At 43.5% G+C, this 11,385-nt stretch overlaps 2 protein-coding genes across 3 annotated transcripts in view; one reads left to right on the top strand and one right to left on the bottom strand.

Moving 5' to 3' along the window:
* Positions 1-428: 428 nt before the first annotated feature.
* LOC133476654 (retinol dehydrogenase 8-like) lies at positions 429-8,591 on the bottom strand. The gene is made up of 6 exons (XM_061770327.1): positions 8,433-8,591; positions 5,246-5,407; positions 2,828-3,007; positions 2,203-2,296; positions 1,344-1,527; positions 429-1,082 (listed from the first exon to the last, which is right to left on the bottom strand). The coding sequence occupies exons 1-6, from the start codon at positions 8,536-8,538 to the stop codon at positions 855-857; spliced, it is 954 nt and encodes a 317-aa protein (XP_061626311.1). The 5' UTR covers positions 8,539-8,591; the 3' UTR covers positions 429-854.
* Positions 8,592-10,488: 1,897 nt separating this feature from the next.
* Positions 10,489-11,385, top strand: part of LOC133476653 (collagen alpha-1(XI) chain-like) — a 40,011-nt gene continuing 39,114 nt past the window's right edge. For both annotated transcript variants that reach the window (XM_061770326.1, XM_061770325.1), the window contains exon 1: positions 10,489-10,743. In XM_061770326.1, coding sequence (XP_061626310.1) covers positions 10,677-10,743 — 67 coding nt within the window. In that variant the 5' untranslated portion in view covers positions 10,489-10,676. The remainder of the gene's footprint in view (positions 10,744-11,385) is intronic.

Genomic DNA, 11,385 nt, shown 5'->3' with positions numbered 1-11,385 from the left:
AACTTGCTTTTTTTCTTACACTGGAGCTGATTGGAACAATTTTACAGGCGTTTGAGCCAAGCCATTTTTGAGTTAAGTTAGAATTGGTATTTAAGCAGTCCTCTTCATCATGCTGTCCACATTTTGACATCATGAGACCAAGACGACACCTCACAACTGATCAAAAGTACTTAACCATTGACAGCCTTCAGGATATTCTTAAAGGAAGTGGCCACTGAGTTTAGAATGTCATCAGCAAGTTGCAACACAGAGACTGGAAGAGTCACAGAAAGGCAATGAACTGGACTTTCCTTAGAAACAAACAACATTGAAATGTTTGCATAACCCCTGAATTCCTACAAGTCCACAAGATGGCGCCAGTCAGTAAAAACCTTCATTCTAGTTTGGTTGTCAGTGTATTGTTCAAACGACAGCAAATGAAGAAAACATTGAAGTGATTTGTTTATTTCAGCAGTTGTATGTACAGAAGAAAATATGGCATGACAATGAATTAACACTAGCTTTACTAGGGGAATCTCTTTTTTCTGATGAGCATGTAAATGCAGTAGTCTATGGCAAATAGGGGTGTAACGTTGAGCCAAAAATCACAGTTCGGTACGTACCTTGAAAAATAGTGGAACAAACTATTATCCTTCACTTCCGAGTTCAAAACTAGTTATCCATCAATTTGTTGTGTATATGTAATAATATGATGTCCATATGGTTTCACAGTCATAACGGCCCTCTGAGGAGAACCATAACTACAATGAGGTTGACGGCCCCTGAGTCGTGCATTTTCATTTCATTTTCACAATTTTCACCCCTAATGGTAATGTAGTGTTGATTCAGTGTAAGTCAGCGGTCAATATGCTTCCTTAGTTTGGCGACACAGTGCGGCTCCTCAGACAGCCGCAGGTGAGATACTTCATGGCGGTCATGCTGACGTGCATGAGCGGGCCCAGGTTGAAGAGCATGTGGTAGAAGGCGTGAACTGACAGGCCGCCCGTCTCGTCGGCGTACTTGAGCGCCACGATGGGCGTGTACAAGGGGTTGGTCAGGTTGCGGAATCGAGGGCTGCTGGCTTCGATCACCTTCTTGGTGCACTGTGAGAACAGCAGAGGTGGCAAGAGTACTCACGACTGGTTTATTTAAGCAGACGCACAGATAAAAAAAAAAAAGACTGATTCAAATACAACTACCGATTCAACTCATTTACTTAAGTACAGGTACAAAAATAATACAGACTCTGAAATGTACTTTCGTCCAAAATAAAAGATGAATTAAATGAAGTATTTGTACTTGGTTACTTCTTCCCAAGAGAACGGGAAAGCGTGGTTTCAGGGATGAACATGGGTGGGACTTACTCTGGCTATGTCGTCCGGCGTTTGTCCCAGCGTCTCGAATATGTCCACAGAAGACGGCAGGTAGACGTTCTTGAAGTAGTGCACCGTGTCCGGGTCGGCTCCCGGGTACTCCTTCCGCCGCACGTCCTGAATCATCTTGGCCTCAAACTCCGTGTGAACCGGGCCAGGCTCAATCATCGACAACCTGAGGATGAAACGTGACGCTGTGGGGTCACAACTCCATATTGCGTATTACAGTCGTTCTCAAACCGAGTTCTGAGGACTATAAGGGGTCCCCGAGCCGTAGCTTGGGGCTCCGCATAATCATCTGCGATAAATGATGTCGTACCATTTAAAAAAGTGCGTGCTTGCTTCATGACAGTAAAACAAACATACTAAATCAATGACTCCTCTCTGCCTTGGCTGCAGGCCATTGAAAAGCTCTGATACGATTGTGACGTATCATCGCATATATCTGACATCCCTGCATGAAAAAAGTGTTTGTTTTTTTTTTTACAACAAAAGGCAATTTTTTTAATATAGTCTTTTTTTTTCTTTTTTTTTAAGAATAAAAGGATTCCTTGTTTAATTTGACTTTACTGACTTTATTTAGGAAAAATACAACTTTAATATCGTTAGATTACAGCGTTTTTATTTCTTGAACTATACAACTGTCATAACAGTACAACTTTTTTCTCTAAGAATATGAATTTCTTTTTGTAATGTGATTTTTGACATGGAAATGTTTTATTTTACATTCACGGGTACACATGAGCTTTATGTTTAATTAGCATTAGAATTATTGGTCCTTGGAAAAATGCCTTCCTCTGGCCCCCGACATTTGGAGAACGCCTGACTTGTACTGTAAATTGACACTCACGTGACGTTAAACTTCAGCAGCTGCACGGCCAGACTCTCGCAAAAGCCCTCCATGGCAAACTTAGAAGCCGCGTAGATGTCATTAAAGACAACTCCTGTCAAGAAAAACAAACCCAATATGAACTGTATTTACAACTGAAAAGTATATTTATTACAGATAATCTTTGTTTATCTGCTCTGAATCTGCTTTTCTGTTCATATGCAAGTGACGTATAATTGCATACTTGAGCAATTGTGCTCTTCCACTAGATGGGATTAAGATACAATTAACCTGTATCTCCACCTCTTACTTTGAATACAACACTATCATTGATTAGTGTTCAATTGAACACAGGCCGAGATTTCCCACGAAGTAAATGCATTTGTGAGTAAAGTTAAACGAGATGCTCATTATTTCCGCATGCCTGGGCTCAATAACATTTGGGAACAACTCCAGCAGCACCTTTCGAATGCCACGAGTTGACAGATTGCCGTTCCCTCCTCATTGCATATCTGTCAGTGGCCTTCAAAGGGTCGGGAGTTTTGCTTTTTGCAAAATGTCACGACTTTGAGCTCCGATGCACTTTTCCGATCGTCGGACATCAGAAAGCCCAGTGTTCTTAAATGCAGTTTTGGGAGGTGCCTACCTTGGAGTCCCATGACACTGCTGACCACGATGATGTGTCCTCCTTTGCGTCTCTTCATGTCCGGCATCACCTCCTTAATCATCCGAATTACGCCGAAGAAATTGGTCTCGAACACCTTCTTCATCTCCTCCATGGGGATGCTCTCCAGTGGGCCCACCAGACCGATGCCCGCGTTGTTGACTAGTCGGGGAAAAACAAAATGATCGTGGTTGCTAATAGTTGGATACATTAATTTTATAGTCTCTGGTTAGTCTGAGGGTGGAACGGCAGACAACTGGTTAGCACATCCGCTTCACAGATCCGAGGACTCGGGTTCAAATCCGGCCTCCCTGTGTGGAGTTTGCATGCTCTCCCCATGCCTGCGTGGCTTTTCTGCGGGTACGCCGCTTTCCTCCCACATTCCAAAAACACACACATGGTAGGTTAATTGAAGACTCTAAATTGTCCGTAGGTGTGAATGGTTGATTGTCTATATATATATATATATATATATATGGCTGGCGACCAGTTCAGGGTGTACCCTGCCTCTCGCCCGAAGTCAGCTGGGATAGGCGCCAGCACGTCCGCTACGCTAGTGAGCATAAGCGGTACGGAAAATGGATGGATGGATGGTTAGACTCAAGTCCGTCACAAGATTCGACCAATCATGTGAGTCGGTGGTGTTTCTGATGACTCAGCTACTTCGAGTCAGTGAACCAAATCATCTGAGTCACTCCATTCAACTGAATCTTCTCAAATCAGTCACCAGATTCTCTGAGGCATTTGAGTCTGTCGTGTTTTTGGTGAGTCCGTTAACTCGAGTAAGTAAAACAAATTCCAGAGTCCGTTAACAAATTTGAATTGAACAAAATTATATGAAGCCGTAGGGTTTTACGATGAGCCCGCTAACGCGAATCAGTCACCAGATTTTACTGAAACATTTGGGTCTGTAGTGTTTTCGGTGAGTCTGCTTACTCCAGTCAGTGAACTGAATCATCCACGTCCACTAACCCGAGCCAGTCCCAATTCAAATGAATCAAGTGAGGCCATTGTGTTTTTGGTGAGACCGCTACCTTGAGTCTGTCCCCCAATTCAAGTGAGTCAGCAGTGTTTTCTGGTGGGTCATCATCTGAGTTCTCCGTGGGTGCGATGAGCCCACTACTTCGAGTCAGTCACCCGAAATAACCGAATCATCTCAGCCTGTGGTGTTTTTGGTCAGTCCACTAATTTGAGTCAGTGAAGCAAATCATTTTAGTCTGGGGTGTTCGGTAAGTCCGCTATGTTTTTGCCCCTTCCTGACCAAGTATGTCGAACGCCAAACTATTTGAACGATTATCCTATAAAATCATCCTTTGGTTTTAGGTGTGCTCAGAGTGGACTGATCTGGATAGTAGGGTCCGAAACGGGTTGGGGCCGACAATCCTAAATATTGAACGTGTTCAATGTTGACGACCAAAAATCTTTGTGTGGGGAAAGCCGACTAATCCGACAGTCATGCCGTAAATTGTGACGTGAAACAGAATGTAACCGATCAAATGCCTGACTGAGCAACAAGTGGGCGGAAATAAAACCCAATGTGGTTTTTGTTTTTTTTTGTATAAGTGGGTTCCCCGATGGCAAGAAGAATACTTTCCAAAGCAAGTATTTTTATCGACGACACGGCCGTTCTACAAAACTCCCGCTTCCACGCCCTTCTGCAACACTCGGCAAACATCGGCACATACCAGGGAGCACCTGCACTTCTTCGTTTTTGTGAGATCACGTGAGATTTCTGTCTCGGAGGACTTCTTTGTAAATCGGCGGTGGAACAGAATCTTTATCTGTGGAGTGTTAGGTGTTGAGATTATCAGAGCACACCGCACCCAATACAACCAAAACTGTTTAATTTGTATCTTTGTGGATGGGGTCTGTCACACATAAACTTGAGTCTGTCTCAGGATTTGTCCGAGGCTACTGTGTTTTCTGTGAGTCCACTAACCTGAATCAGAAAACCAAATCATCAGAATTTGCTGTGTTTCCGTTGAGTATGCTAAATTTGAGTCAGGCACCCAATTCATCGGAGTCTGTGGTGTTTCTGATGACGCTGCTAACTTGAGTCAGTGAAACAAATCATCTGAGTCATTCGATTCAACTGACTCTTCTGAGTTTCAGTACCCTACCTATGCCTTCGGTTCGTTCACTTAAGTAGGCGATCTAAATCGTCTGAGTGTGGTGGTTCTGGTGAGACCTTGAAGTAACTGACTTCAACTGACTCTTGTGAGTTAACATTTTTTTTTTTCTCCCAATGACCCTGCTTCCCGATTCACCTGATTTAATGGAGTCATCTGAGCGTGTGGTGTTTCTAATCAGTTTGCTATCTCCAGTCAGTGAACCCGATCACCTCAGTCTGAAGCGTTTCCTGTGAGTCAGTGAACCGGTCGTCGCGTTGAGATGACTCACTAAGGACGTCGACGTGGCGATCCTTGATGGTGTCGATACACTGTTTGACCGACTCGTCGCTGCACACGTCCAGCACGGCCAGAGAGAGTGTTTTCTCGTACGCGTCCCCAGCAGCTTCCACCAGCTTGTCCTTGCGCTTCAGGTCTCGCATCGTAGCTATGACTGCGGGTGGAGTAAATGAAGGGACGATAACAAAAGTGGTACATTTGGGCTTCAGCTCTTTCATTTCGAAAAGAGATTCCTTCCAAATTCAAAGAGTTCAAACCATCATCGTGCTTGACAACAACAAATCTCGTAAGGCCTGTGACTTTTTTTAACGGCAAAGAAGGAAAGTGTCTGGCTGCTACTTTTTTTTTACGGGCAATTCAGAGTCTTCAATCAACCTACCGCCCACCGTGCCAGCGAGAAATACAGTGAAATGAAGTATCTATTATATGAATGTATTTGACTAAACACTTGCTAATGCAAAAAATGACACTTGGTGACAATAGCAGTACAGTACTTTGAACAATGCTAATAGGTTGCTTTAGAAGTGGTAAAGGTAAAGATACTGGTGTACTACTTTCCAAGTATATAGTTCCAAACTGCAGTCAGTGTTTGGCTTCTGCCGAAGTGTTTTTTTGTGGTTAATCAGAGGCACTTTTCAATGGTTGCAGGGGTGTGCTGATTCCCATGTTGATTCTGAACACAACCACATCCCAGTTGTAAGGTGTGAAACCGCATGATTTCAGTTGTTTGTGCTTAGTCCCCCTCTTGCAAAGATTTCGTTCTTTTTTTTATGGGTCACAAAGTATGAAAACGATGGAGTCTCTTTTCTTCTTCCATCACATAAACCTGGCATTTGAACAGGGTGTGTAGACTTTTTATACACTACACAACTTTGAACACTCCCGTTAGCAGCAAAGCAAGCGCTATGCTGCACAATGTGCTCTGCCTGGTCGACAAGCATACAATCATCTAAACGTACTTATGAATTGAAATTTCAACACTTTTAGCAACAATCAAGGTTTCCTGACGATTTACTGTGGGAATGACTTTTGACAAATAGAGCAGAGACGAAGCGTCAGCTGCAGGTACATGGAAAGAGCGTCAGTGGCTCAACCGGTGTGCGGGTTGAAGGATTCCCCGCTTTGTGTACATTCCTGCATGCTGACACGGGAATGACCGAAAATAATAGTAAGTAGAAGTGCACACAGTAAATGGAGTCAAAGTGGTGATTGATTTCTTGGTTGGTATTCGATGGTAAACAGAACCCAAAGTAGCCTAAGCAGACTCCCTTTGCTCATATTATGGCCTACAGAACAAGGTATGTGCGCTGTTGTCACAAGTTAAGTGTCTCTATTGTGTGCATGACAACTACTTCAATAGGAAAAAGACTAATAAGGATGAGCGGGTTATTAACAATTGAGTCAAGTTATGTCGTTTTGGGTTCTTTTGTTGATAGGCTTGAGGATTCGTTCCATTTTGCATTCAAAAGGTGAGCAGTTCATACATCAGAAGGTGTGTGAATCCTTTGCTCAACATTACAAAATGTGACGATAATTGCTCGAACGTTATATGATATTGCTGAAGTTGATGTCTAAAGCAGTGACAAAGATGCAATCTCTAACAATTATGATACAGTAAGTTTGACATGCAATGGAATCTCAGCATTTCATATTTTGCTTAGCTCTTTTAGCTCCACGAAACAACCAATTCTTCACCTTGTTATGATGGAGCATTACTGTGTGTGTAGAACTTTTACGGTCCAATTTGAATGAAATACATTTTGGAATATGGCTGCAACATAAAATGCGAATGCGAATGCATCGGCACTCTGTGCTCGTTTACATATTAGCAATCAGAGTCCTGGTGTAGCTCTCGCAAGACTCTGGTACAGATTTAGTTCTTGTACAATATTCTTATTGTTAATTCATAATCATAATCTGGCGGCACGGTGGACGACTGCTTAGAGCGTCTGGCTGACAGTTGTGAGGACCGGGGTTCAATCCCCGGCCTCGTTTGCATGTTCTCCCCGCCGTGCCTGCGTGGCTTTTCTCCGGGCACTCCGCTTTCCTCCCACATCCCAAAAACATGCATGCTAGGTTCATTGACGACTGTAAATTGCCCGTAGGTGTGAATGTGAGTGCGAACGGTTGTTTGTTTACGGTGGCCAGCCTGCGATTGGCTGGCGACCGGTTCAGGGTGTACCCCGCCTCCCGCGCGAAGATAGCTGGGAGAGGCTCCAGCACGCCAGCGACCCTAGTGAGGAGAAGTGGCTCGGGAAACGGACGGATGGACGAATCATAATCTACGGTACGTAACCATGTGACCTCTGTAACGCTCTTAAGTGCACCGCTGTCGTGACGTAAGTGTCCTTATTGTGCGGCAACCACTTATGAAGCGATCATGTTCGAAAAATGTTTTCAATTCAATAGAAATCAAATAAGGTAATAATAAAGTTTCCATCACAACTTGATCACTATTTTTGCGGTCTTATTTAATACCACGAGACCAAAATATTAGTGAGTTTTTCTTCCAAAACTTGATTCCAACTTGTCACGATGGGGCATTCATTAGGTGCCGAATTTTGTAAGATGAAAGTTTGATTGAACTCATTTTGGAATTTGGCTGTAAAATAACAACGCGGATGCTCAATCACATGTTAACTTTAATAAGTATCATCAGCAAGGCTCTAGTATAGATTTAGATATTTGAAAATATTACTCTTATTGTTAATTCAAATTGTGATTTTTAAATTCTTTTTTTTTTTTTTTTTTTTGGGGGAAAAGGGTGTAAATGAATTAACATTTGAATAAATGTTGTGCACCCAAGTTAGCTGAAAGGCTAGTTTTCGCTTGATGTCAATGGGGGTCCGAGAATACATAAACAAACAAAACAGTACGACACGCACAACAGTAAAAGCATACAACAGAGTTAATGACATTTGACGACAAACATAATAAAAAGACTCTCAGGGTTCCCATCTTTTGGCGTCAACGAGCCATTTCTTGGCTTGAGAGTAGTTGCAAAAAAAAACCCATCTAAAAACATTTTCCCACCTTGTTATGATAGGGCATTATGTGAAAAAAATGTAAGGGAAAAATATTTTTGAATCCATTTTGGAAAATACATCGCTAAATGTGGACGCAAGGCACGTTGCGCACTTTTAAGGCCCCTGGGAAAGCAAAAAAACCAATTGACCTACCGTGGTAACGCCTTTGGTGGTCCTTGGCAAGCATCACGGCCATCCTGAGGCCGATGCCCGACGAGCACCCGGTGATCAGCACCACTTTTTGCCCGCCGCTCGCCATCTCTGTCCACCCAAGGCTGAGGCGAGATGAGCGGTCACCCTAAGAGGATCAAAGTCACGTGGACCAGACGCGGATTAACCTCCGTGAGTCCCGCGGGTTCTTACACTCGGTCTCTACAACCCTTTTTGTCGACTGAAATGAAAGGATGGAAATAGAAAGAAATATTCTGTCCCAGGGTCATAAAAGCTGCTGTGGCGATGTTACCACTCCTATGCCAATTTCATCATGGTGAACACTAAAACGTGTTAACTTCAAAAGGTTCTTTTTTCAAAAATGTTCATTCAGTCATTTGGTTCTTATCTGAAATGCCAGGAAGTCATTTTTGTAAATTTGAGATAAAAGTTCACATTTTTGAATCAAATAAAAGATTCAAATGTAGCTTTTGTGTTACATTTTGATCCTCAGCTCCAAGAAAATTCTTTTTTTTGTAAATGAGCTGATATATTTTTGTGTCTTTGGTTAAAAGATAACCATTTCGAAAGGGCTCGTGGATGTTCATCGCTCCCCTACGCCCGAGTACAAGGTGGGTCAGATGGTTTGGCTCTCCTCCCCGTGGCCTTCCTCTCCAGACCGAATCACGTAAGCTCACGCCGCGCTTCATCGGTCCTTCTCCGATCACTCAATTCATCGATCCCCCCCGTCCGCTCAGTTAACACTCCCTCAATCTCTCAAAGTCCACCCGACATTTCATGTGTCTTTGCTCCAGCAGTAGCTAGCCTTACTTGGCTCGCACCATTTGGAGCGATCGCCTCCGCCTCCAGTGTTCCTCCCGCGTGTGCCGCTTCGTCGAGCTCTTCTCTTCCACCTGCCCACCCTCCTGCTTCCTGCATGTTCCTCGTTCCTAGCCCCAAATTAAGCATCCTCATCTACTTCCGTCTGCTTTTGGGCCCATTCCAATAGCATACGATGACTTATCGTGACATCCACTCCACTAAGATGATCATTTTGTCATGGGAATTGTGACTAACACATTTGGGGATTTGGGGAATGTAAAAAAATACTTGCTAATATGTCAAAAAAGGAGCGCAACAATTTGAAATGGTTTGAATCCGTTTAGAAATGTGGAAATTCTATTTCAAAGAAAAATCTGCATTCATTTGGCAAATTCTATCTTGGAAAATTAAAAATGTGGACTACTGAAAAATGAGTACCGTTTGGAGGAACTTGTAAAAGACCAAGATGTTCGGAATGAGCTGAAACATTAGAAGTTGGAATGGTTTGAATGGGTGAAGAAATGTGGAATCATGACATCAAACCTTCTGCATTAATTGCATCATTGATCATGTGGAACATTGACAAAAGGTCATTTAAATCCACCTCTGTCAGTTAAAGTCCCATTTTGACTACGTTTGGAACCAAATTCCCCATTTGAGCTGGAAAAGTCTGCGTTTATGGGCACCGGATGCGTGCGTGCTGTACACTTGAATCCCTGCTGCCTTGCTCATCCCCATGAACAAAATGTCTTCCTGCTTCTTGGACTTTTATTGCCGTCTTTTGACCGAATTAAGAGACTTTGTACGTTGTGTTTTTAGTGTGTGTGTAGAATGGTGTGGGCAAGGACAGACAGGAATCTGCAGCAGCATATTTGTATTAGTTGGGCAGCAGCTTTTGTCCTGTCCTAACATGCTTTGCGAGAGAGCGAGAGAGAGAGAGAGAGAGAGAGAGAGAGAGAGAGAGCATGTGTGTGTGTGTGTGTGTGTGTGTGTGTGCGCACACGCATGCATGTGTGTATATGCACAAAGTAAAGTGCACGAGTGTTCATTTGTAATTATGCTTGTATGTCCTGTGTTATTTCCCATACTTACGCTACTAGTGGCTTAATAATGCTAATTCAAAGCATAATTAGGTGGAGTGTCATTAAGAGGGAGAAAGGGGGAGGGGGGAGGAGGGGAGAGAAAGTGAGGGAAAAGTAGTGCAGGGTGGGTGGGAAGAGTGAACTCGCAATAATTGGGGGGGGCCATTTTCCTTCCCTCCCCGTGGTTTTCCTTTTCCGCTGTCCAGAATAAACACGTGTGGTGTCTCTGCTCGTTTCAAAATTGATCACTTAAATTGATTGAAGCCTTCATGCTTGATTAATTAGGAGGAGCAGCAGGAAGGAAGGAAGGAAAGAAGGCCAAGAAGAAGTTGGACGAGGCAGGATGCGGAGGACGGACGGATGGACGCTGCTCCTCTTCTTCACCGCCGCGCTCCACAGCTCAACGGCAGGTAGGAGGAAGACCTATCCGTCAAAGGGGGGCTTTTTTGGGGGGGGGGGGGGGGGGGACGTGTTTCACTGGGTTTCTTTTAAAAAGTCAACATTAGGGCAGCGCGCACATTGGCAAAGAAAAACGTTGGAACAGTGGTAGCGACCCAACTTTCAAGTTTTTTCAATATACGAGTCATCTTTTGAGTCACCAACGATATGTCGTCGCGAGCGCTAGATGGCGGCAGTGAACGTATACCCATATAGTTGGCAGATACTGAAGAATTGGTCATAAAAGAGGCTTAAAGCTCTTTAATAACGCTCCGAGTCGAAACATAAAACAGAAATCCATTTAGCCAAAGCGCATTAACTTTGCCTTAAATTCCGCTTGCCTAACGCTAACACATAACGGAGGACGACAGAGACAAAACTAGCATCAACGTTGCGGAAGTTATAAACCTTTAAGCAACCGATATTTGAGCACAAATACATGCACAGAGAGACAGTCACAATACTCACCAGCATACAGTATAGTCTTTATCATCTTCAAAAAGCAGCTAATATTAGCGCAACTGCGTGTCATGGCTGTATGCATAATACTCCTGGAGTAGCTGCACAATGAATTACGTCGTGACACACAGTTGAATTCTGTTGTTACTATATGT

The sequence above is a fragment of the Phyllopteryx taeniolatus genome, chromosome 4, assembly GCF_024500385.1.
Source record: "Phyllopteryx taeniolatus isolate TA_2022b chromosome 4, UOR_Ptae_1.2, whole genome shotgun sequence".
NCBI lineage: Eukaryota > Metazoa > Chordata > Actinopteri > Syngnathiformes > Syngnathidae > Phyllopteryx > Phyllopteryx taeniolatus.
This window is presented reverse-complemented; position numbering and strand designations above follow the sequence as displayed.

Excerpts from the sequence above, each read along its gene's own strand:
- LOC133476654 (XM_061770327.1), bottom strand. The coding sequence starts at position 8,538 with ATGGCGAGCGGCGGGCAAAAAGTGGTGCTGATCACCGGGTGCTCGTCG. Across the intron at positions 5,408-8,432 it reads CCACCAAAGGCGTTACCACG|TCATAGCTACGATGCGAGAC; the intron begins GTAGGTCAATTG and ends CTCCACCCGCAG. Across the intron at positions 2,297-2,827 it reads CAGTGTCATGGGACTCCAAG|GAGTTGTCTTTAATGACATC; the intron begins GTAGGCACCTCC and ends TTTTCTTGACAG.